At 45.4% G+C, this 26332-nt stretch overlaps 1 protein-coding gene across 2 annotated transcripts in view; it reads left to right on the top strand.

The window, feature by feature from the left end:
• Positions 1-26332, top strand: part of Grk5 (G protein-coupled receptor kinase 5) — a 190166-nt gene that overhangs the window by 129463 nt on the left and 34371 nt on the right. For both annotated transcript variants that reach the window (XM_090345760.1, XM_090345761.1), the window contains exon 4: positions 12259-12336. In XM_090345760.1, the coding sequence (XP_090201886.1) occupies positions 12259-12336 (78 nt within the window). The remainder of the gene's footprint in view (positions 1-12258; positions 12337-26332) is intronic.

The following is a 26332-nucleotide window of genomic DNA, read 5'->3' as shown; positions in this document are numbered from 1 at the left end:
TCACCATGCTGTGGGTTTCTAAAAACCCAGGCTCCCAGGCTGTTCTTGGTGCAGCCACCCTTCCTCTATCCTGGTTTGAGGTATGGCCTGGCCAAGATCCACTTTCTGTGTCTCTTCAGAGTTTCTATATACCTTTCTAGGCTTATAAATCATCTATCTAATCTACTAGATGTCCCTACCCAAATCACATAGGCCTCCTCAAGATCAGCACTCTCAACTTCCAGGCCCTGAAAGTGATCTACCCTGATATATACCCTTTTCCAGTGATGAACACCCCCTAGTCTTCCAAGCCTGAAGTCTGTGCATGTCCTCAACCTTCCTCCCTCCTTCTCATCTTCCTCCACGATAGGGACCATGACCTGATAGCCAGGTCTTTCCCTCATAGTTCTGCTTTGATCTTGGGCCTGGTCCTAGCACAGGTTCTGGCATCTCCCACGTGAGTGATTATAATCTTCCTCAACCTTTGCTGAGGATTAAAAACATTAGGGGAGCCTTAAAATCTACCACTACTTGAGCTGAAGCCCAGACTAATGAACTTGAATCTCTGGGGACCTAGTGTTTTTATAACTTTTTATTATGGAAAGTTTCAAACTATAAAAAGTAAAAATCAGCCAAATAGTATAATGAACCTCCATGTACCCATTAGCCCAATTCAGCAATTATCAACTCATGGCCAATCTTGTATCACTAGGCCTTTACCCGCTATCATTTCATCTATGAATAATTAGGGCTCTTTGACACAATAGCAAGCACTACTAATATCTAAGGATGCTTGGTGGTAACAGGTCTAACTACCACTGGGGGTATTTGATCCCCAAGACCATAAGAAGCAAGCAAAACTAGCAAATAAGCAAATAACAACTAACTGTAATGCTGTTGTCACAGCTGAAAAAGGAGTCTTTATTGTCATTAGATGTCAGTCAGTATTCAGATTTCTGATTTTCTCATGTATTTTGTAAATTTGTATTTATACTGTTTGTGGGACTGATCTGAGTAGGACCACACATTGCAATGGCTGATCTTTTCCTTTAAACTCCCATAGCCATTTTCGTGACGGGCTTGTTGTCCTCACGTTCGTTATTAATAGGCTCCTCAGTGTTTCTTGTGAATTGCTAGTGGATCAGGGAATATGAGCAGTTTCTTAAGTGGCTTTCTGGTTGTCTTTCTTTTTGAAGTGGTAGCAGCCATTGATGTCTAATACCTAAATCCATTGATTAATGAAGGGTTGGTAGTTTATCATTCTAACCATTTCTTCTTTACTTGCTAACCAGTATACTTCCTTCTATTACTCTTCGGTTACCCAGCAGTGAAGTTCATATAAAAATTAGCTGATTGATTCATTTCCTATAGTTATGTCTTCAAGGTACCAAGCTGTCTTCACTAATGTCCTCCAGTGTGGTAACTCATGAGAATTTTAAACTTGTGGGTTTAAGTGAGTTGAACATACATTAATGCACAGAGTTCTCTGGTGCTCATTGACTCTTCCCGATGTCCCAGTTAGCCCATAGGAGTCCTTTCAGAGGGTTCCTGAGTCTTTATCTCATCCAGGATTCATTGGCAACTCCTTGCTGTCTTGTGTGCAGGTGTCCTGGACTCGTTTTGTTACACCAAGGAGCCCTGGTTCCTTTTCCTGGAAAATGGTAGATGAGGATCACATTACAGGACATTCATATCCCTAGATTAGCCATCAGTATTAGGAGATAATGACATTTTTCAAATCCTCAAGAACGTTAATGTAGATCTGGAACTGAGAAACATCAACTTGCTGAATAATTCCAGTTCTAAGGATGACTCATTATATCTACCACCCCTTACCTGCCCTTTGTTGCCAGACTTCAATGGGAGTCTTTCTTGACCTCCCCCCTCCAAGCTGTCTGCTTGTGTGGGCTCTAACCTGCTAGGCTTAAGTCTAGACCTGACTGGGTCAACTCCCCTGCCTGAGATGCCTCCATGTAGTCCTAATGCCTAAATGTATTGGTTAATGAAGGGATGCTAGATAGCAGATGCTTGCTATCCTACTGTACCTCCTAAGAGCTTCATTTCCTTTTTCCTCTGTGTCCTTCTGCTCCAAGCATTTGCTTCCTACCAGCATCTGTATCACTATGCTGGCAGATCAGTCATTGAAGGAAAGCACTGGCTCCAGAGATCAGTGTCTAGGGCAGTGCTGGCCCTGTCCCCAACATTTGTGAGACCTAAGGCAGATGTTGATCCCTGTGTGCCTTCTGTCTTCATCAGTAGATGGGGGCGTAGTTGGGCATGATGAGTTTATATTGCTCAGCATGGTGTTGGAATATCACAGGTGCTCAGCAAGGAAGCTGTTGTATGCTTCATTTGGGTAGGCCTTTACCATTAGCCAGAAAGCTCTTGGGGCACAGATGGGCCTATGATCTCTGAATTCTCAGCCAACAATGCTGTACCTGAAAGGCTGTCAGCATTTAAGACCTGGGCCCAGTAGGAATTGATGACCTGCCCAGAGCCACAGAGGAAGTGAGGGGCAGAGGTTGGTGCTGGCTTCTTGCCCAGTGCTTTTGTTCCACAAGGCTGCCTCTCTGCCTCTGAGGCCAGAGGATTCTAACTAACTGGATCAGGATTTCTAAGGTCTATGGTGAGGAGTAGGTTCCTTGTTTCATGGAAACCTACCAGGAATCCTGTAAAATAAACTGCCAGCCCAACCATGAGCCTATCTAATCATGCAATATTTTTCTTAGGTTGGATTTTTTTTTTTTTTTGCCAGTCCTGGGCCTTGAGCTCAGGGCCTGAGCACTATCCTTGGGCTTTCTCAAGGCTAGAACTCTTATCACCTGAGCCACAGCACCACTTCTGGCTTTTTTCTATGTATGTGGTACAAAGGATCAAACCCAGGCCTTCATGCATGCTAATAAGCAAGCACTCTACACTAAGCCCCGAATGTTTGGGGGTTTTTTTTAGAACAAAAATCAGAAGTCTGAAAAACCAACTATCTGATTCTGCCTCCCGTGCCACATTACTGGTGAGATTGGGAGAGCATTCGGTTGCTATGTTGTTAGCGAACTGACAGGCTTGGGCTTGTTAGACATCACAGAGAATTTACTCTAAGTGTCTTTGATTAGGGACTTTCAGTTTGAGCCATTGGGGACATTCAGGCCCCCACTATAGCCTACCTGCATTCAGCTAGAGTGTTCACAACTCCATGTGCCTTGGAGAACCCTAAACAGGATTTTGTCTTGGTTCCCTATCTCTAGGGATCAGAGTGTACCAGAATGGATCCCAGAACTTCACCTGAGGCCAGATGAGAAACCCAGTACCAAGCTCTTAACCATTCTTTCAGCCTTTCATTCAGTTAATAAAAGGTCTTTTAGACATGGTTCCAGGCCCTTAGGGCAAATCAGTGAACAAAATGGACTAAGAACTTTGTCTTCATATCATTTAAATTCTAGTCAAGGGAGAAAGGCATATATGATAAACAAAATAATCCAATGATATGAAATATAAGAATGTGATAAGTGGGGTGGAAAAAAGAGCAGGGTACAGAGAGGTAGAAGTTAGGGAATGAGAGCACCTGGCTGTATTATGACTGATCAGCACAGTTGTCCTTGGAAAGGAAACATTTGACTAGAGACTAGAAGTGGCTGAGGGAGTTAGTATGTATAGAAAACACTGCTGGCAGCAAACAGCTAGTACAAAAAAGAAAAGAGTGGCCATGGCTGTAGCAGAGGAAGTAAGGGGACAGGGCAGATAAGACCCTGAGATACTAAAGAATTTAGGCTTTTACTTGGAAGGAAGGAAGGAAGGAAGGAAGGAAGGAAGGAAGGAAGGAAGGAAGGAAGTTAGCTAACTAGCTTCTGGAGGGTTTTAGCAAGGCCGGGGATGACCTGGTTGGACTGAGATGTTTATAGGATCCCTCTGGCTTCCCTGTTATGAACAGACTTTGGGTGATCTGTTAGGAGGCAGTTACAGAGGTCCACGGGGGAACTGATAGTGGTTGAGCCAGAATGGCAGCAGGCTGAGAAGTGATTGGATTGGGACATGTTTTGTTTTTTGTTTTTGGTGCCAGTCTTGGAACTTGAACTCAGGACTTATCCACTGTTCCTGAGCTTTTTTTTTTTTTTTTTTGCCAGTCCTGTGGCTTGAGCTCAGGGCCTGAGCGTTGTCCTTGGACTTTCTCAAGGCTAGCACTCTACCACTTGAGCCACAGCACCACTTCTGGCTTTTTCTATGTATGTGGAGTGCTGAGGAATTGAACCCTGGTCTTCGGGCATGCTAGGCAAGCACTCTTACCACGAGGCCAAACTCCCAGCCCCTCCTGAGCTTTTTTTGCTCAAGGATTGTGTTCTAGTGAGTCACACACACCCTTACTTTTCGCTTTTTGGTGATTATTTACAGATAATAGTCTCACAGACTTTCCTGTCCAGTATAGCCTTGAACTGTGAACCTCAGATTTCAGCCTCCCGAGTAGCTGAGATTACAGGCATGAGCCACGGGTACCCAGCTTGGGGATTTTTTTTAATGGAGTAATTTTTGTTATTATAAAGGTGATGTACAGAGGAGTTACATAAGTCAGGCAAAGTATAGAGGACATGTCCTTAAAGAAGAGTTGCCATTATTCCCTGATGGAGTGAGAGTAAGAGAGAAGAGCTGAGGATGACTTCAAAGCTCTGGCCTGAGCAGTGGGAAGAACAGATTGATGAAGGAAAAGAGTTGACAAAGACCAGGTGTGGAAGGATCAGTAGCTTCATGCTACACTCTCAGTTTCTTCAACTTCTTTTATGCTTTTAGAAGTCTAGCAGACATCCAAGTAAAGACGTTCCAGGAGAGATAAGTATCCAAGTCTGGAGTGGAGCTTGTGAAGATGGGTTAGGCTGAGAATGTCAGCAAATAGCTGAGAGATAAAGCTATGAGCTCATCTAGGAGGTACATGTAGATGGAGGAGTAAAAAGGACCAGAGACTGCATGTGGGATCCAGGGCTGTGCCCCATCTGGAAGAGATGAGGTGGCAGCAGCTTTGGGACCTGTCTAAAGAGTTGATGAAGCAGAGCAGGGTGAAGCTGAGCCCAGGAGCTGATGGAATTTTCCAGCCACGTGTTCAGTTAGACACTTCTAGTCCATTTGAGAAGGGAAAAATAAAGTGCAATGGATGCCCATTTTCATTCTGGTTGTGAGTCCTTCCCTTCCACTGGGCTGGTACCAAGAACTGTTTATTGGAAAAGAAACAGGAGCCTGGCTCCTGTGTTAAGTGTCAAATACTCTGCATAGGCCTTGACTGAGCTGCTGTTCTGAGAAGCTGACCCACTGTCCCCTCCACACTTTTATCTGCATCCCTGGGAATTAGTGGAGTCTTTTCATTGCCTCCTTGACGTCAAAATACCAGCCTCTGGACACCTCTTTTATGCGTGAGGACTTTATTGAGTTTTCCAGGACTGGCGTAACTTCTCGTCTGAAATCCGTTCTTCTTCCATCCTTACTGGAACTCAGAGGAGGGAGGAGGTGGCACTATCCTTAGGAACACCCTGGTGCCCCCAGCTCAGTCAACACCATCTGTGCCATTCCCACCTCTGCAGAGTTCTCACCAACTGAAGCTTCGTAAAAATAACCTGAGTCGTCAGGCTTTCACAGCCCCCAGGAAGGGCTCAGTCTATTGCCTGCATTTCTCTAGTCTAGAAGCTATGGCTGTTTTAAAATGGGGCCTGAGTGTGGATTAACAAGGGGCTTTCCTTATTCTCCCAGAGAAGGGCCTCAGTGGAGTTGGGGCTAAGTCTGGTCTCTGGAGGACAAGGAGGGTTTGATCATTTAGCCAGGGGATAGAAAAGTGCTCAGGCTAATGTCAACCCCACAGGCCAAGAGGGTCTTCCATATTTGAGTGGGACCTGAAGGTTAAATGTCTCTTTTCATTGTGGCTCATGCCTGTAAGCCTAGCTTCTCAGGAGGCTGAGATCTGAGGATCCTGGTTCAAAGCCAGCCCGGGCACTAAAGAATGTGAGACTTTTATCTACAATTAACCACAAGAAAATGGGAAGTGAGGCTCTAGCTCCTGGGATAAGGCAGTAGCCTTAGGACAGCGCTCAGGCCCAGAGTTCAAGCCCCTTGACCCACAAAAAAAAAAAATGTCTCTTTTCTTTAGTGGTAAGGTCATTGACTCCCCCTTTCTGAGGAAAATTTAATGGATACTAATCCAGATTCACTTAGCAGGTGTGTATTATCTTCTATGCATCAAGATCTCTTCTCACAGTTGGGGGCCGAGAACAGGAGAGCAAGTTCTTGACCCCAAAAGCTTCCCTTTCTGATCAAATGAAAAGTTGAAGAGAAGTAAGGAAAGGCTTAAGTGATACAAGCAGTACTAACTATGAGTTCAGATACCTGTTAAGTATTCATTCTTACCTCCCAATCCAGTGGTTCAAAATAATGAATAGCTCATTATCTCATGTGGGTCAGGAACATGGGGGTGGTGTAGCAGGTACTTCTGGCTCAGAGCCTCTGGCAAGCTTTGATCAGGAGGTTGGCTGAGTCTGCTCCCCACTCATTCACATGGCTGGCAGGTTGGTGCAAACTGTTGGCAATAGTCCTCAGCTGTTCTCCTGGTGGCCTGTCCTTGGGACTACTTGGCTGTCCTCATACCATGGCTGGCCCTCTCTTGTGCAGGCAATCCAACAGCACAATAGGAGTGTCTTTTATGGCACTGTTTTAGAGCTTCCACACTGTCATTTCCCTACTATCAACTGGGACACAGGTTAGCTTCATTCTTAGCTGTTTTAGGCTATAAAGAGAAGCCTAAATAGCCAAGACTAGAGTTGCTGAGGCCATCTTGGAGGCGTCAACAACAGATAAGAGTACAGCAAATGTAATCTACCATCAGGAAAGGCAAAAAGACATTCCAAGCCATTCAGTAACCTAGACCACATGAAATTACCGTCTTTAACTTTAAGCTGGAATTTTTTTTGTAAAATAATGTACTGTGCCTCACCAAGGTCAGGAAGGATTCTGCTTCTCTTACTTATGAGCCATATCCAGTATTTGTCCTTACATCTATCTATTACTTCTCTGATGCCCCAAAATGGGGACACTGGGGTAATGATAATTCTCTAGATATACACAGAAACCTTAAAACCATTGGTAAAGCCAGTTCCTGGGCTCAAAGCCTTCATGAAAGAGTAACCATTTCTAAAATGGGTTTATCTAGTAGACGTTTTAGGCATTGTCAGTCTCCAGCATGTCCCATTCATATTCCCAGATTACATGGCTAATCTAAGAGCTGTCAAGAGATAGATGACAGTCTTGCCTGAACAAGATTAAGTTGAGGTTCTTTTCATTTAGGACCCAAGAGTCACAGAGAAAGTTAAAGACTTTCACATGGTGATGAGCCTTGGTTGGAGTGAGTACAGAAAAATGATTCTAGGGGAGGACACAAAGCACGTAGAGTGATGACTGAGTCTCAGAAGAATGGTGGAGCAGTGGGAAGAGCAACTGCAGAGCCCTTCTACCATGAGACTCTCTGATACCTTAGGCTTCTTGCTGACCTCTGCCCTAAAGGTTCAGGACCCATCACCCTCTCTGCAGTGGTCAGGGCATGAGTCATAAGCTAAGGTATCTAGTGCTTGTTGGTGAGTGACTGTAGGGTCATTCCTGCCACTCTCAGTCTAGACCCCAGCATGGACAGGCATCCATTCTTCCTTTCTCTGACTCTGTGCCATATGTTGCCCTAAGATCATTAGTGAATCCCTCCACTCTGAGCCTGAGAGGGATGGTCAGATGATACAGGGACAGAGGACAGGTAGCTGAGGTTTATGCAAGATTTGGTCTGGCCATGCCTATCTGACCTGGGTCTCTGTAGAATTCCATTCATACAGTGAATATGCATTCTTGCTGGGGAGCAGAGAAGCCAAGACACTGATGAGCGTGCAGCATGTGACAGGCTATTGACTAGATCCTGGCAGGATGAATGTTTACTCAAGGCCTGGTGAGGGCGCTCGGTAAAAGGTAGTTTAAAAATGTTTGCAGGGTGAGGAACTCAGCAGTGCCTGATGGTCTGCTCCTGTGCCATCACTTCATCCCATCCTGCAGGGCAAGGGAAACGGCCAGTTTGCAGGGCCCAGAGGTTTTCAGAAGAGAGGCCAGGGGCCTGAAGTGCTAGGCAGGAAGAATGGTGGAAACCAAGCCTGTATTCATACCTCTTTCCCCACCACTGGGCTGGCAGGATTCAGATTGGCTCCTATGGTTAGCATAGGCAAGACATCTGGCCAGTGTAGATAAACTGGGTTTTTCTCCAGAAAGGACCATGGGAGCTATGTTGCCAGCCAGGCATGTCATTAACCACTGCCTTGAGGAGTCTGGGAAAGCTTACCACACAGGCCGCCTGACTTCTCCGACTTCATCTTCCTGCCAGGGTATGAGAGCATCTCCAGGGAAAAGGTGACACCAAGTCAGCCAGGGCGGAGCAGAATCCAGCATGGCTCCTTTGAACACGTGGCAAGTTCTAAAAATCACCTGAGGGGGAGGCATTCTCACAGCCGGGACCTGTTTTCTCTGGCATTTTCTGAGATTGATGATGCAATTAGAGCAAGCTCAGAGCGTGAAATGCCAGGTTTGTAAACTGCAATGTCCAGAGATGTTTATGCTCTTTGGCAGCACAGATGGATGACTAATCCTTTGTTCCCTGAGCTCAGTGGAGCATTTTGCTCCTTGTGAGGGCAGCACCTGCTCCTCAGGACTGTCCTTACATATGTCATAAATCACAGCCTACAATTCCCACAACTGGCACCTTCCAAGGGCACTGAGTTCTGGGAAGGAAGAAGGGTCAATGGGCAGGGGTGTAGAGAGGACTGTGGGCATCCCTCCTGTTGGGAGAGGGAATCTCCCTCTCTGGTGGAAATGTGCTGTTACAGAAGGAGCTGAGAGGACAGTTCTTTATATTAGACTTCCTTTCTTTTGTTATTTTTTCCTTTTTTAAAAAAAAACTAAAAAACTTTTTAGGATGATTCAGGATGCTGTGTAGCTCAAACTGGCATCGAATACTTGATCCTCCTGCCTCAGCCACCCTCGTCCTGAAATTCCTGGCAAGCATCACCATTCCCTGCTACATCTCTTTGAAGTCATCATCCACCTCTTCTCTTCCCTTTTCTTCTCTTCTCTTAAAAAATGTATCCATACTGGGACTTGGACTCAGGGACTGAGTACTGTGTCAGGGCCTGGGCTCTACCTCTAGAATCAACACCTCCACTTCCAAATTTTTGCTGGTCAATTAAAGATGAGAGTTTCTTGTACTTTCCTGCCTGGGCTGGCTTCAAACCATGATCCTCAGATCTCAGCTTCCTGAGTAACTGGAATTACAGGTGTGAGGCACTGGTGTCCAGCTTCATCTGCCATTTCTTAAACCAAATCTCATTGTAAAATTCTGAGTTATTGGCACAAACTCTTATTTGCTGCTTCCACTGTGGTTTTAAGCTGATTTAAGCTGGTCTAAGCTTTCTCCCATGGCTGAGCAAAGGTGTTCTTAGAGCCATGATTTTCCAGGGTGGTCCCTGCCTTGGGTGTGTAATCTGCCTCAAGCTTGTCTGCTATGGGTCCTCTTCTTTGTAGGTGGTCTCTCCAGACTCATCCCTCACAAACCCCAGCTCCTCTTGGGGGTCACTGTGGAGACGTGCATGACCCGCCACTTCAGGTGATTTAATAAGTGTAGCCTTCTGGCAGCTTCCTGGTGGTTTTCTGCCTCCTAATACTAATGCTCCTCAAGTGGTGGTGGCCTGACATGGTCTCTTCAAAGAAAGGCCCTTTGATCGCAGGCTGAGGAGGCCTGTCCCCGCATGCTCCCAGCTGCTTCCCTATGGAGCTGTGCACCCCATTCAGCCTCTGCTGGGAGTCAGCTGACCTGAAAGTAGTGTTTTTTGGTTTTTTTTTTAAAACCAAAACAAAACAAAACATGGCTTTTAGAGCCCAGAGAAATAATATTTTCAGCTGGTTATTGAGACTGATCAGTGAGCCCCAGGGCTCCCTTTGGTTAAATAAAACAGCTTTTGCAAATGTATTTTGGGACAGTACAAATTTCAGTGTTCTGGGTGGGATTAAGTTACCCCAAATGGTGGTCGGCCATTTGCCCAGGTCTTGGGCCCTGCAATGCCATGGCCGTATCTCCCGTGCCAGACCACAGGTGGGGCTTCTAGAGACATAGAACACTTGATGCCTTTCTGCTTCTCTTGGAAAAGGGCAGCTGTGCAATCCCTTTTGAGGTGTTGCTGCTTAATAAGCTCTATTGTATATGAACCTTTTATTTGACCACTAGAGCCTTAGTGTCTTCATCTGTAATAATACCTGCTGTGTAGGGCAGTCTTATCATTAGTGTCTGTGTGTGTGTGTGTGTGCACATGTGGGAGTGTGTATGCCTATGAAATTTAAGTGGTTGTTGGGAAGCATAGAGGAAGAAATCAAGAAGAAAGAGCAACTTTCTCTCCCTAAAGTATCTCAAGAAGTCTTTGGGCAAATTCATATCATCAGGAAAGCCTCAGTTGTTCAGGGTTCCTCTTGAAGATGAGGAGGAATTTGCTCCTGGAGGGAGGCTGAGGCCAGGTGGCTAAGTGGGCATCAGAGGTCAGTGGGCCAGTCTCTGCTCTGCTGGTGACCTTGATAATCCCTTCACTTCAGTGAGCCTCTGTAAAATAAGGGGTTGGATTCATTCTGGAACCATTACCCCACAGCTGTAGGATCCAAATGGTGGTAGGTTTTGTGTTTCTCCCCTGGATAAAGTTGTGGCTTTTGGCACTATCCTTATTAGAAGAGAGATGGCAAGACAGGAAACTCACTTGCTTTGGATGGAAACATGCCCAGCTCTCCCTGTAGGCCTTCCAAGGTTCTGCCTGACCTTTCTCTGGTAAGGCAGAAGGAGGGAAAGGATCTCCCAGCTGGCCTGGAAGCATCAAACCTAAGACCCTGAGCTGTGAGATTGCCTTGAACTCAGCAAGGATGGTTGAATGTCTAGCTACATGGATGCCAGAAGAGGAGCTTGGGGTCTCTGCACTGGGTCACTGCAATGTATCAGATGAGTGAGGAAAACCTTCTTGGGTCAAGGAAAGTATAAATGTCTTGTTCTTGTAGTCCTTGCTTCTTTAGATTTCAGTTTCCTTAGCTGGACCCCAGCAATCTGGAGTCTTCAATTCCTTTGTGTCCAGAAAGAGCTCTGATCTTGGAGGTCTGAATCCTAGCCCTGCCTCCTCTGCATAACCCTGGGCAAGTAGCTTGCCATTGTGAAGAAAGGTAGACTGGCAGCACTACCCCTTTGTAGCAGTATCCTGACTATTGTGTTAGTCAGGTGTTTTCGTTCATGGTCAGCTGGCTCCATTATTATGTGAGGCTAAACATCATGGTGGTGGGAGCATGTCAAGGAGGAGGCTGCTCACTTAATCATTGCCAGGAAGCAGAGGGAGGGGAGTTCTCAGAGACAAAACACATCTCTTCAGAGCATCCACCACTGACCTTCCTCCTCCAACCAGGCCCCAATTCCTGCTTTACACCACCTCTCAATAATGCCATTATATTATGAACCCATCAAGGAATTAACCTACTGACTAGGCCAGAGTCCCCGTGATCTATTCATTTTCCTAAAGTCCCTTAGCTGGCAATCAAACCTCCCAACACAGAAGCCTTTGTGGAGACATTTGAGGTTTAAACCATAAAAGAATTGTTTTTCCTTGAAAGATAAAATAATCACAGTGGTGATACTTCTGGCATTTGTTCATTGGGTATTTATTATGTGCCAGGCCCTGAGCTGAGATCTCTGTCACTTCTATTTGCTCAGCCACCCTATGATACAAAGGTGTCATAGGTACTGAGTGCTTCTGCAATTTTTAGACAATTGTGCAAATCAGGTCACATGACTTAGAAGGTCTGAGTACCCAAGACAACCTTTCTGTGGCCCCTTAGTTTGCCAGTCCATGATTTCCCAGTGGCTTCCTTTGCTTGACTGATGTGACATCCTCAACCCTAGCTGTCTAGATGTTGGCCCAGCTGATCCTACAGAGGATCTGACCCCATTTTCTGGGCATTCCTGTTGGTTAGTCTCTCCCCATTGGCTATATTATGCAACCCGCATAGAGGGCATCTCCATGGGAGAACTGGGGGGCACTTTAGAGTGAGTAGAGGCTCTTTGGCCAGGTCTCCACCTTAACCCCCCCCCACTCTCTAGCCCTAAATTTCCCACCCTATAGAAGAAGGGGATGAATTAAGTGGGGGATTACAAGGCTCTGTAGGAATATGAATTTCATGAGTAAATCTGCTATTTTTTATCTCCTGTTGCAGGCAGAATATGAAGTTACTCCAGATGAAAAACTTGGGAAAAGGGGGAAAGAAATTATGATGAAGTACTTCACCCCAAAGGTAAGTTACATGGGAGGCCCTATCCAGGAATAGAGGCTCCAGACCCCAGCTGGATCATGTGGGAAGCCTGAAGAATGAGATTCATGGCTGCCAGTAGCGGGGTCAGAAGTACCCAAAAGGAAAGCGCTCTGTAGGGTGCAGTGCTGACTGACTGGGTGAGGGCAGGGAAGAGTGGTCAGGAGGGAAAGGAGAGTACACTTCACATAGGAGTGGAACACATAAGAGAAGGTAGAGAATTCTGAAGAATATTCTAGAGAACATAGAAAGGCAAGAGACCAATCTGACCCTACCTCAGTTATTGAAGCAACCAGGTTAGTACCATCCTCTGTGTCCTAGCAACCTGGGTTTTCTGGACTCAGCTTTTTCACCCACTCAGACAAGCTGCCTTCTCTCATTGGGCCTCAGTTTCCCTTTTCTAAAAGTGGCCTTCCTGATAGACTCACCAGGTAGGAATTGTACAAGCCAGAGTTGAGACATGAATGTAAACAGCTTTGTGGACACCTCAGCCTCCTGGAGACAATGACATCTTCATCTTGCTCAGGCCCTGGACACCAGACTCCCAGTGGGGCACACCTCATGGAGACCACCTCAGGCATGTCTGCGGAACAAGATCCTAACCATCAGCTTCACACACATGCGCGCGCTCTCTCTCTCTCTCTCTCTCTCTCTCTCTCTCTCTCTCTCTCTCTCTCTCTCTCTCTCTCTCTCTTCTCTCTCTCTCTCTCTCTCTCTCTCTCTCTCTCTCTTTCTCTCTCACTCTCTCCTTCCCTCCCTCCCTCCCTCCTTCCCTCCCTCTTTCCCTCCCTCCTTCCCTCCCTCTGGAGCAGGCCTATACTTCAACACCAAGCCTTTGGTGCCTGTGGGTCCTCAGAAGGCAGGTGTCAAGGACCATCATGAGCAGGATGTCTGCTCACCTAGTCATGGCAGTAACGTATGGTGAGATTGCAGATGGATGCATTTCTATTTCTTAGCCACCAGGTGAAATGAACACCCTGGCATGAACAGGTAACTAGAACTCAGAGGAAATGTCCTTTGGAGAGGAGGAAGTATCTGAGAGGGGCTGATAAACAACCTGGCTAAGTTCCTTGTGTACCTAGATGGTACCACTGATGGTGCCAGTACCCATGAGATGCTCCTGTTAACAGATAGGTTCCAGGGCCCACGTAGCCTTGTGTAAGCTGCCCTCTGCTAAGGTCTTTTCTCACCACAGTTCAATCTGGCCCAGTCCAGCTCTTCATACACTGCCATACACTGTCTCTCAGAAATAATGGCATCTAATAGACACTAATAATGGCATCTAATAGACACTGTGTCAGGCACTGACACAGATCTTGTTGTGGCTACAGACACTATCTTGCAGCTCAAGAAGGGGAGGTTCTAGCTACTCAGGGGGTGGAGATTTGAGGATCACAATTGGAAGCCAGCTGCTAGGGCAGAAAACTACCAGAGATACTCTTATTAACTACCAGAAAAGCAGAAGTGGTACTAAGGCTCAAAGTGGTAGAGTACTAGCCTTGAACAAAAGGGCTCAGGGGCAAGCCCAGGCACTGATTCAAGCCCCACAACTAACAAAAACAAAAAAAGAAAGAAAGAAAGAAAGACAAAAGGAAAGGAGGAGGAAGAGAAGGGTGAAAGGGCTGTCATCTCCCCAGATACACAGCTTGCCAGTGGCAGAACTGGGACTTGAGCTCAAGTCTGGGTGACTTGGGGGCCCTCGGCCTTTCCCCTACATGAACTGAGACCCCCATCATTGCCTTCATGCAGCTGGTGAGATTAGTGTACTATCTTTACCACACTGGACCAGGCCTTTCTGTCCCGTCTGAGTTCAGGGCAAGGGCAGGCATCCAGGCTGCCATGGGGTAATGCTCCCTTCTTTTCCCTCCTCTGCACAGACCCTGATTGGGTCCCTGCAGTCTTTCTATCTCTACTATCATTGCTTCATCTCCCTGAGGCCCAAATTTCCCATCAGCTTAGATGGTTTTACAAGTGCCTCTATGCCTGCCAACATTTTTCCTTAAGTACTCTTCAATTCCTGAAATTTAAACTGCACCATCTGTTGCCACCTAGGGGCCTGAGAGAGGCCATCCCTTGGGGTTGACTTGTTTTCTTATAATAAATCTTGCACTGCCCTTCTAGCCTGCTTGACTTTTCAGGGATATAGAGTCCCACGAGGGGCTCAGCTTCTGGCTGATGCCCTGGCCAACCCCCAACTTGCACCCACTCCCAGCCATTCTCCTCAAACCCACACCACCTCTGCCCTGGTCTTTTCCTTAGGATGCAGTTCATATGTTGGTTCCATGCCATTTTCCAAGCATAGCTGAAGGACACTAACTGGTAGAGAGACCATGTTGTCAGTAACCCATAGAAAGTTCCAAGTGCCGCTGGTAAAGACCCATCTGGCATGTCAGCGAGCGTGTTAAAGTCTCTGAGAAGGCCTGCAATGAAGAAATATGTTTAACTGCTAACAAAGCATTTCCCAAACTTATTTGTCCACAAAACCTTTTTCTCTCATGTTTTCTTTTTTTACATCCAAGTGCGATCATGACCATATCTACTCTAATGTCCTCTTCCCTGCTGTTTCTCTTGAGGACCCTACTACCCAGTCTTGATTTCCAAGCTTTGTTGACCTTTGCCCTTGCTATTCCCTGGAAGGCATTGTTCCTACCCCATCTTTGCATTTCCTGTTTCTGTCTCTGCTCAAGATCTCATGCCTGCTGCTGCACAGGGTCTCCTCAGCCTCTAGTCAGAGCCATGGATGCTGAACACCTACACACACATGGCAGCCTTCACACTGAATGACTGGACACAAATTGTCCACAGATACAAGGTTGGGAACACTCAGGGCATGGATGGCCAGGGTGGTAGGAGGGAAAGGAAGGAATCTGCTCTCCAGGCTACTGGGCCCAGGGAGCTATGCTGAGAAGGTTGACACTTTGACATTGCACTGAGTCACAGTCAGCACTTTGTACAACATATGTATTTTGGGGCACATTTTACATCTTTGGACATGACCATTTCAGGAGGAGGACTGCTGCCAGAACCATGGGAGGATGTGAGGGTAGGGAGGAGGATGCTAAGCAGGCACACTGAGGTGTCTTAGGTCTCAGGGATAGAGGATGAGGGTGGCTGCTGCCTTTCTATTTTGGAGAGTCTGGATTGTTAGCCCTTACCAGAGGTGAGTGCATGTGCTCTGTATGCCTGCTGGGAATGGCGCTGGACAACTGATCTCCATGGTCAAGAGTCTTTTTCGGTGAAATACTGGGAAGAATCAAAGAGAGCTTCCATTCATAGGCCCCTGACCTCTCCTACCTCATAGCCAGGCTACATTCTTTCTGCCATGGAACTGCTTTCTACCATGGAAGACACTCCTCACAACCTCATTCAAAGCTTGTGTACTAAGAGGCATTTTGCTTTGCATGGCTGGTCGAAGACACCGTCTACAGGGATGTTCCAGGGTGGATTGACAGCTTTTGGAGATGTAGTTGAAGGCAGAGGAATGGGAAGGTGGGTTTGGGGGTTAGGAAGACCAAAGCCTGACAGGACCTCTTGGCAGTACAGCCCTGGGAATGTGACTGAACTGCCTGGCACTCTGAGTTCCTCCTGTCTAATGCATAAGATTGTGGTTGTGGCCAGGATCATGACACAACCAGCATGACACTGTAGCTTATATATCCAAGATGTGCTGGTGACTGCCCTCTGCCTTCCCCTGCTCTTCTGAGCTTTCACAATCACGCATTTGAATGAGGAAACCACTCAGACATGGAACTCCCACTAGTGGAGTTGTGTGAAAACAAGGAACAGTCCGAAGCGCCCTCACTACTGAGGGCTCCACAGAAAGGCTACACTCATGGAAAGGCAATGTGTTAGTCAGGATGATTAATATAAACTGCCACAACAACAGCAACAGCAAAACCCTAATTTCAAGGGCTTCATAAACACAGATTGTATCTTTGTTGTATACAATCGGATCCATCCTAACTCACCTATTTTTCTGTGGGTGACTCATGGATCTTAGCTGCTTTTATAACTCTAAATCAAACATCTTGAACAGTTTGTCCATAATTCTTACCAAAGAGGAGGACAGGGATGAAAGAGGCACACACTTTTTTTTTAACTGCCTTGACCCAGAAGTGACACAGTATTTCCTCACAAGATTATTGGTCAGAAGAAAGGCTAGGGAAAGTAGAGACACATCTGAAAGACTGAGTGAACCCACCAATAGATCCTCCTCCCTCCGTTCTCATCTCTCAGCCCCCACGCTGTAAACATGTGTGACAGTCTAGTCTCAGTTGCTCATTTGATAGCCATGAGCTTGGTGTGTCTTGTGTCTGCTCTCAGAGGAAGTGGCCAGAGAGGGCCACAACCTATCACGTGTGGCTTCCATGGAGATCTGGACCTGCATACCAGACGAGATATAGATGACAGAGAAAGGGAGGGTCACTGAGCTGAGATAGGCCAGGAAATCTTCCTAATTATAACTGAATAGTAAATGACTATGAAAACAGTGTTCTGTGTCACACACCACTACAGACTTCAGTTTTTTTTAAATAACAGCTTTATTGAGACCTAAATCACATATTATTAAATGTATCTATTCAAAGGATAGAATGGTTTTGAAAAAATTTAGTTATGGACAGGTACCCATGGCTAATGCCTATAATCCTAGCTACTTTAGGAGGCAAAGATCAGCGGTTCATGGTTTGAGGTCAGCCTGGCCTCTATCTCCAGTTACCCAGCAAAATTCCATACTAGAGACATGGCTTAAGTGGTAGAGGACCAAGCTGTGAGGAAAATTGCAAACTAAGTAAGATTGTGAAGCCCTCAGTTCAACCCCAGTACACAAACCCAGTACACACACACACACACACACACACACACACACACACACACACACACACACTTTAGTCATATAATATCATCCCTACCCAATTCTAGGACATTTTATTACCCCCTTAGCAATCACTCTCTAAATCACTCTTTATTCTTTCTCCAACCTGTTCTCTAGCAACTACTAACTTTCTTTGTATCATTTTCCGATTGGAAATTCCATATAAAAAGAATATGAAATATGTAGCCCCCATTGTGTCTGGCTTCTTTCACATAATTTCAAAGCTCATCCATTTTGTACCATGTATTAGCACTTTTTCCTTTTTAACAGCCAAATACTATCTCAGTTTATGAGCCTGCTATATTTTAGTTTTTATCAGTTGATGAACAGTTCAGTTGTTTATATGTATAGTTTTGACCATTATAAATAATTTTCACTAATAATTTTGACTATTATGAATAATGCTATGAGCAAGCATGTAGGAGTTTTATGTGCACACACATCTTCGTCTCTAGTAATAAACAGAAATGGAATGATTACATTGTATGGCAGTTTCTTATTGAATCATTTGAGGATCTGATAGGTCATTTCTCAGAGTGCCTCATTATTTACATTTCTAAAAACATCCAGTAACAGCATCCCAGGGGTCCAGTTTCTTCACAAGTACTCACCAGCATTTGTGATCTCCCATCTTTATTATTTTATCCATCTTCATTAGGTATGACATGGTATCCATTTTCTTTAATTTTTTTCTTTTTGTTGTTGGTCATAGGGCTTGAACTCAGGACCTGGGCACTGTCCCTGAGCTTTTATTTCTCAAGGCTACTGTTCTACTACTTTGAGCCACAGCACCACTTCTGGTTTTCTGGTGGTTAATTGGAGACAAGAGTCTCATAGTCTTTCCTGCTTTGACTGGCTCTGAAGCATGATCCTCACATCTCAGCCTCCTCAATGGCTAGGATTATAGGTGTGAGCCACCAGGCCTGGCTTTGACTTCCATTTTCCTAGTGACTGATAAGATTGAACATCTTTGTGTGCCTATTGATCATTTGTATATCTTCTTTGAAAAATGTCTTTTTAAGGCCGGGAGTTTGGCCTAGTGGTTAAAGTGCTTGCCTAGCATGCATGAAGACCCGGGTTCGATTCCTCAGTACTACATACATAGAAAAAAGCCGGAAGTGGTGCTGAGGCTCAAGTGGTAGAGCTCTAGCCTTGAGAAAGTCCAAGGACAGTGCTCAGGCCCTAAGCTCAAGCCCAGGACTGGCAAAAAAAAAAAAAGAAAAATGTCTTTTTAAATCCTCTGTTCATTTGTGTGTGTGTGAGAGAGAGATACAGAGACAGAGACCGAGAGACCAAGACAGAAAGAGAGAGTGACCTGGGCACTGTTCCTGAACTCCTTTATCTCTGAGCTAACACTCTACTACTAGAGCCACAGCTTTTTCTATGATTAATTGGAGAGAAGAGTCTCATGGACTTGCTGCCCCAGCTGGCTTTGAACTACAATCTTCAGATCTTAGGGTAGCTAGGATTACAAGTATGAGCCACTGGTGCCCTGCTCCCATTTTCAAGTTAGGTTGTCTTTTTAATATTGAGCTGTCAGAGTTCTTTATTTATTTGTTCTGGTTATAAGTCTCCTCAGCTATATTATTTGCCAATATTTTATCCCTGTCTATGGGTTGTTCTTTGCCAAGGGGTGAGGGTGCTTTCGACTCAGGTTGCTCTACCACTCCAAGCCCATTTTTTTAGTTTGTTTTTATGTAGGGTCTTGTCATCCTCTTATCTCTATTTTCTGAATAATAGTTGGCATTACAAATGTGTACCACCATGCCCAGCTGTCCTTTTGTTTTCTTGATGATGGTTTTTGAAGCACAGAGGGTTTTAATTTTTATAAAATTCAGATTTAATTTTTGTTACTTCTTTTAAGTAGCTTGTTTTAACTTTGTCTTATGTTTTTGTAAGAAGGCCTTGTTCCCTGCACACAGTTATGCACAGGGAGAAAATAAATGAATCCTATTGCTCAGAGCCAGTCCTCCTCTGGAAAGCCAAAAACTTGCCTGTCAGAAGGTAGGGATCAAGCCTGGGCCTTCATGAGCATCCCACCCCCTTGGCATGACAGCACCTTTTGAGCCCCTGTGACACCAGCTTGGCACTGGTTTCTTACAGACCTTCTTGATGGTTCCTAGTAATTTCCCCCAAGAGGACATTAGCCCATTTATAGACCAGGTATCTGAGCATTGGATAGAAGAGATTGATCCCGAATGGCAGGGCCAGGGCTTAAGTGGAGCCCCGAGTTGTCTGAGTCAAGAGTGGGATCTGCAGAACATTTTGTGCCTCATTTTAACTGGGCCCAGGAGCCAAAGCACAGCAGGTGGCTCCCAGTTTCGGTCTGATTTGCCCTAAGTCCTTTCAGTTGTTTCCAAAGGAAGCTCAAACCTTACAAGTGGCTTCTCTGGTGCATGACTGTATGTGGTTGTCCTGGAGAGTGGAGATGGACAAGAGGGACAGGCAGGTTTCTGGGAAGAGAAGTTGCCTTAGTATTCCTTTGGGGTACTGAAAGCTCCCAGCACAGACAGCTCTTGGAATGTATTTCTTGCCAAAAGTCTACAGGCCAGATAAACAACGTTAGGGTAGACAGGGAAGTTTGTTCCTGTCATGGGGCAAATTACCCATTAAATGGCTTCTGCAAAGGTAAAACCTATTTCATGCTGCTTGCTTGGCTCAGGGAAAAAAATGCATCTTTCTGGAAGTGAAGAGCTTGAATGTAAAGAAATAACTATTGCAAGTTCTCTTTCTCCTTTCCCCCCACCTGAATTCATTGTACCATCTCAAAAGTCTTTCCTCCATCACTCCAGGTGCCAGCACCAGGCCACTTAGCCAGCCAGAGCAGGCTGGTTCCCCCTGTATTTCTGGTCCCCAGGACCACATGAAAGCCCCCTTTCTCTGGCTAGCTATGCAGCCTTGGAGCTTATCCAGGCTCTAGACCATCAGCTATCACCTAGAGCCTTCATGGCTTTTGATGTTTCTGCAGTTTTCTACATAACATTTTCCTTGAAGTCAAGTCATGTTTTAACTTACAATAATGATTTTGAAAAGGAAATTTTGTATCAGAAACATTCTTAGAAAACCCATATTCATTAATTCATAAACATAGCTGGGAAAGTTGGCATTGTTTTTGCCTGTGGGGGATCAGAAGCCTTCTTTCTTACTTTAGTGTGTATCGGATATATGTTAATGATAACACTGATTAGAGGCTTGCAGGAGAAGTGAACAAAGTAAACTTTTCTCTGAGCAATTCATTATCATTTAATTTTGTTCCAAACCCTTCTAAGCCCTCTCATCATCTCAAATTCTGAGTTGACTCTTGACTTCCCATCATGATTTGTTATGCAAAAGATGACTCATTGGTGGTAGAGGCTGTGTGGCCAGGGGCAAAGAGCACTGAACTAGGAGTCAAGCTCCTTCCTAGAAATTGTAACCTTGGAGAAGGTAGTATATGTCCACCTAACCACTAACCAACAAATGATCTCCAGGATAACCAGGGCATGAAATGGGTTCTTGAGCAAACCACTTCCTTCTAAGTTCTGCTGCATCCCTATGGAGCTTAGGGTCCAGCTTCTGGCCTTGTCCTGGCCTTTTTTCTCCACCAAGATCTTTGGCCCTTGTCAGTGAAGCCTATAGTATCAAAATCTAGCATTACTAGACTGGGAGTTTGGCCTAATGATAGAGTGCTTGCCTACCATGAAGACCCAGGTTTGATTCCTAAGTACCATTTTAAAAAAAGAAGAAGAGTCTAGCATCACCTGAGTAAATATTCTAGCTACATGGCTGCCTGAAATGGAAGAACAATGAGACTTGTACTTAGTTTCTTCAGCTTCCCATCATAGCCCCAGGAAGAGGTTCAAGGTAGAAAAGGACTGGAAAGAAAGCTCAAGAAGCCAGGTATAGTGATTCATGCCTGTAATCCTAGTTGCTTGGGAGGCTGAGATCAGGAGGATCACAATTCAAGGCCACTCTGGGCAGAAAGTTTACAAGATTCTTTTACTTTTTTTTTTTTTTCTTCAACAAGGCAAAGTTTACTTCTGCAGAAGGGTGCACCAACAGGACCCCTTTTCAACTAATATCTGTGAACGGTGGTGCACACCTGTGATTCCAGCTATGGTAGGAAACATAAAATAGAAAAATTGCAGTCCAGGAAAAAAGTTATGCCCTATCTCAAAAATAACCAGTGCAAAAACAAAATTGAATACTGGGAGTGGACTTGTAGCTCAAGTGGAAGAGTTCTACTTTGAGATGCTTCAGTAAACTCAAGAAGGTGACCAGTGCCAGACGTCCACCACTTAAGCAATGAATTGTCATTTCTCCTATACTTCTTTACTGAAAGTGGGTTTTAATATAGGATGTGGGAAATTAGTATTAATTGAGCATTTGCTGTATGCTACCTGACATATTTCTAGGTCATTCTATCTCCATACAGTCCTGAGTTGAAGACATACATGTCTCCATTTTATCCTTAACTAATAATAGGAAACAGGGAAAAGTGCAAACAAAGACTCAATAAATATATGCAAATGTTCATCTAAAAGCATTACTCACAGGGCACCCGTGGCTCACGCATGTAATCCTAGCTACTCAGTAGGCTGAGATCTGAGGATCAAGGCTCAAAGCCAGCCTGGGCACAAAGGGACCTGAAACTCTTATCTCCAATTAACTTCTAGAAATGGGAAGTGAGGCTTGGCTCAAGGGTAGAGTGGTAACCTTGAGGTGATAAGCTCAGGGACAGTACTCAGGCCGAGGGGTAGGATGGTAGCCTTGAGCTGAAGATCTCAGGGACAGCGCCCAGGCCGAGTTCAAGCCCCATGACCCACAAAAAAAAAAAAAATTACTCACAATAGCCCAAAGTGTCCACCACCAGATGAATGGATAAGCAAACACCATGGAATATTATTTTGCCATAAAAAAGTTCTTGCACATGCCACACAATAGATAAGCTTTGAAAACATTATTTTACATGAAAGAAGCCAAATCTGTTCCACTTAGATGAGAAAGTAGGTTTAGAGATACATTATTTAATGGGTACAGTTTCTGTTTAGTGTAATCAACATTTTGACAAACAGACAGTAATGATGGGTGGCATGATTAACTCAGTGCCCCAAATTGTACAATTTTTAAATGGTTAAATTATCACTTTTTATTTTGCCCTATATAAGAAAACAAACAACAAAATAAGACTGAGGATGGGATCTGACCAGAGGCCACCCAAGTCTAGAGGCTATAGTCTTTCTCCTTCACTGTGTGGTCTTCTTAGAGTTTAACCAGAGACAAAATAACCTCTTGAATCAACTTCCCAGGGGAAGGCAGGAATGACAAGTCTGAAAGAATGAGTTAGTCCCAGGATAAGGCAGGGCTGGTATCTGAAGCATGTCTGTTATGGCTGGTCTCCTCTTGGCCTCCAGCCTGGGTCTCAGCCTCCTGTCTCCTTGTGTGCTATGTCATCAGCATTTTCTCGCATCACAGATTTCCTGTGTAGCATTTTAAATGACTATGTAATTGTCCTTCAAATAGACACGCTCCTAACCTACCTTTCCTGGAAACTGAATTGTCTTTGCCCACAGCCTGATTTCATTTCTGCCCCTCATCCTCCATTTCCACCCCTCACCTCCCACACCATGTCCTGGAGCCTGCTGTGTCTAGCCGAGGCTCCTCACAGCAGTCCCTTCCAGGTTCCCTTCCATACTGGTAGAACTAGCACTGCATCTCACCACTGTTCTATGTATATTGTATCTCCTGCCCCAAATTCTTCTCTGGAGTGGCTGGAGGTCAGCCACCAGCTTTCTGAAGATACCCCTGACCCAAGCCTCACTTGGATGGTCAGGACACTGGTAGTGCCTGTGCTTAGCCAACTTTCTGTGTCCCACCAATTTTCTGTGGAGGCTTCCTCATCCATGGTACCTGTGTCCCACCAGTTTTCTGTGTAGCCTTCCTCATCCATGGTACTTGTGTCCCATCAACCTCCTCTGTGGTGCTACCCATCAATGATGTCTGTGTGCAGCTAACTTCCTGTGTAGTACTACTCATCCACAGTACCTCTGCTTGGCCAACTTCCCATGTAGCTCTTCTCATACCTCCTGTGTGGCACCACCCATCTGTGGTACCCATGTGCCATCAACTTCCTGTGTGACCCTCTCCACCTGTGATAGCAGTGCTTGGCTGTGTGGCTTTCTGCATCCATAGGCTGTGGGCAGAGAAATAACATTACATAGGATTAAAGGGATTCTAGGTGTATTCCTTGGATCTTAAGCCCCTCGTTCATCCTTAGGTCTCATGAAATGAAATCTTTACTGATCTGACATGGAATATGAGAGTAGTAGACATTCTAGAAGAAAATGGCTGTATATGCCTTTGCTGCCCATTTACGAAAAGCCTGAGACTCTTGTCTTCCTGTTGTAAGCATTCTGTACTCAACCCCTTGGGACCTGCACTCTATTTATGAAGTCTCCACACATGGTGGCATTGGCCTGAGTATAGCTAGCAGGATGCAAAAACCACTCTCCAGGAATAATCCTTTCTGCTCCAGTGGCTGCTGTGGGCTACCATCCTGCATGGAGGGCTATACAAATAGCATACCATCTCAAGCCCCAGACTTTGGGCCCTCAGGTCATCACATTGACAGAGTTTGGCTGACCCCTTGCTCCATGTCCGGCATATTGCATTTTGTTAATTACCATCTTTTGCTTTGACGTAAAGGGTTGAGGTCTGGGTCAGGGTCATGGTATCATTTCCTTTCCTTCTTATTAGAAGTGTCTACCGCTCAGGCATCTGGCTAAAGTCTGCCCTTGTTTAAAGCCCCTAATTCCTCATCATTTTTGTGAACAACAGAGGAAATGTGAGTCTGGGTCTCCTTTCCCCTGTACCCTTTTTGAGAATGTGGCTATTTCTCACAGATTCTGTCTCCATGTTGTTGATACAGGGGATGCTGTGGGCCTCTGTGGGTGGGGTCAGCAGGGATAGAATGTGCCCCCATGATCTGCCAACATTAGGACTCACTCCAGGCCCTTCCTGATCACATGGCCTATTGTGCAGTTGTTGGTACCCATTAGCCTACTATCGCTTTGGGGTCCTCAGCAGTAGTTGTATGCTCTAAAAGCTGTTGAAAGCTATCCTTTTACCATAAAGAAAATTAGAATTTTTTTCTATGCCTTGGTCTTTTGGATGATTTCCTAGTGTATAGATACCAAGAGTCAAAGATGGAAGGGATCTCCTCCAGTGCCTGTCCAGAGCCCTTTCTTTCATGAACTTGGTCAAACCTGACCTCAATCATCAAGGCATCTATGTCTGATGGATGCCCACTGTTGATCACCCATGGTCCTAATTGACCTTGAACACCTGTCATTGGCCAAGTGAGTTGGCCTTTTTGAAGTCCTTGATCCTGGAATACCTGACTTGGACACAGAATGAGCACTCAGGGAACAGGGAGCCTGTGGACTGACTGTTCACAAAAACAGTTCCTACCCTTGGCAGCCCCTTTCTGCCCTGGCAGAATCCAGCTATCCTTGAAGTTAGCCCCACTACTATCAAAGAAGTGTGGAGGATGCCACCCCTAAAGGAACATAAAGAGTTACCAGAGTACTGACCAAGGTACCTGTGCTGTAATGCAATTAGGAGCATTAAATAAAACACCAACTGACTTCCAGACACAGTGCCAGCTTGCTGTGTCCACCTTCCCTCCACTAACCACACTCACACTCCAGAGAGCTAAAGCTTAAATGATGCTCTGTCACTTGAGCCACTTTCAGCTTTTTCTGTGTATTGGTACTGAGGAATTGAACCCAGGGCTTGGCGCATGCTAGGCAAGCACTCTACCACTAGGCTATGCTCCCAGCCTGGGAAAGGACATTTTGAGATTAGAGTTTTGAAATCTACACTCTTTAAGAGCTGCAGGTTCTTTTTATCTGTGTTCTCAATTTGCTGGACTTGTAAAATACCTTGTAGCTCTCAGGATTGTGAGTGGAGAGCCCCTAAGCTTGAACTTTCTCAGCTCCAGATACCTCTGCTGATTGGAGAGCAGGCCGCCTTCATGGCAATCAGCAAGCCTCATAATGAACTATCCAATGGCAAAAGATGTATCATCTTCCTATCACAAGAACCTTCAGCCACTGCCTGCCTGTCCAGCCGAGCCTCTTCCCAGTGGGCCTCTTAGTCTACCCCTCCCTGGACTGACTGCAGGACCCCGCTGAGAGCTGTGGGATGTTGATCTAGAGTGGAGGAAACTTGACCTGTGAGCGTGGGGCTGGGCTGATTCAATTTCTCTGAAGTAACCCAGAAAACAAAACCCTCCTACTTTCCTTTGATCTGTTCTTATTTGGAGCTTTTGACTGTGTCTTTTGCCTGGCCATGGACAGGGAGGAACTGCTCCAGACAGACCCGAGGGCGTACAGCAGTGATCTAACACATGGCCCTAAGGTTTTGATTAAAAAGGTGGAAGAATGGCGCTTTTCCTTCCTGTTAGCCAGACCTTAAATCAACCCCCAAGGAAGGGAATGCTCTCTGCGGCTGCTGGTCAACAAACGTTTCCCTTTGTCTTCTGGTTGTAATTGTACTATGTGTTTAACTTTAAGCCAGGAGTTAGAGTTGGAAGAAGTTTTCCCCACCCTACACACACACACACACACACACACACACACACACACACACACACACACACACACACACACACACACACACACACCACTACACTCTCCTCATTCTGGCTCCAGATTCCTGGCAGAAGTGACATTTTACTATGCCCCAGTTACTTAAACAAAGCAGAAATTATTGGAAAACTGGAGGCAAGAGAATCCTTGTATGGTAAATGAAATCATGGGAGGCAGGGCATTCATTGCCTGACCTGGGAAGCCTATGGACCCAGGAAGCATCTCCCAAAGGCAGCTTTAGGTTCTTCCCAGCACACTTCCCCTAAGTGTTTAGCACACAGTTTCTACCCAAGATATGCCTTGGCCTAGCTTATCACCAAGACAGAGGTAGACCAGATGATCTCATAACTTCAGAGACATGAAGAAGACATTCATTTCCTTTTTCCACAGTATATACACACAGAAGGATAATCTGCTCTTCACCTACTCTTAAAACCTAGACCTAGTTTCCATGTTCCTGATCCTGAAACAACAAAGC

Source organism: Megascapheus bottae, chromosome 15, assembly GCF_031878675.1.
Source record: "Megascapheus bottae isolate mThoBot1 chromosome 15, mThoBot2.hap1, whole genome shotgun sequence".
Classification (NCBI taxonomy): Eukaryota; Metazoa; Chordata; class Mammalia; order Rodentia; family Geomyidae; genus Megascapheus; species Megascapheus bottae.
Note: the sequence above shows the minus strand (reverse complement) of the source record. Positions and strands in the feature narration are given on the sequence as shown.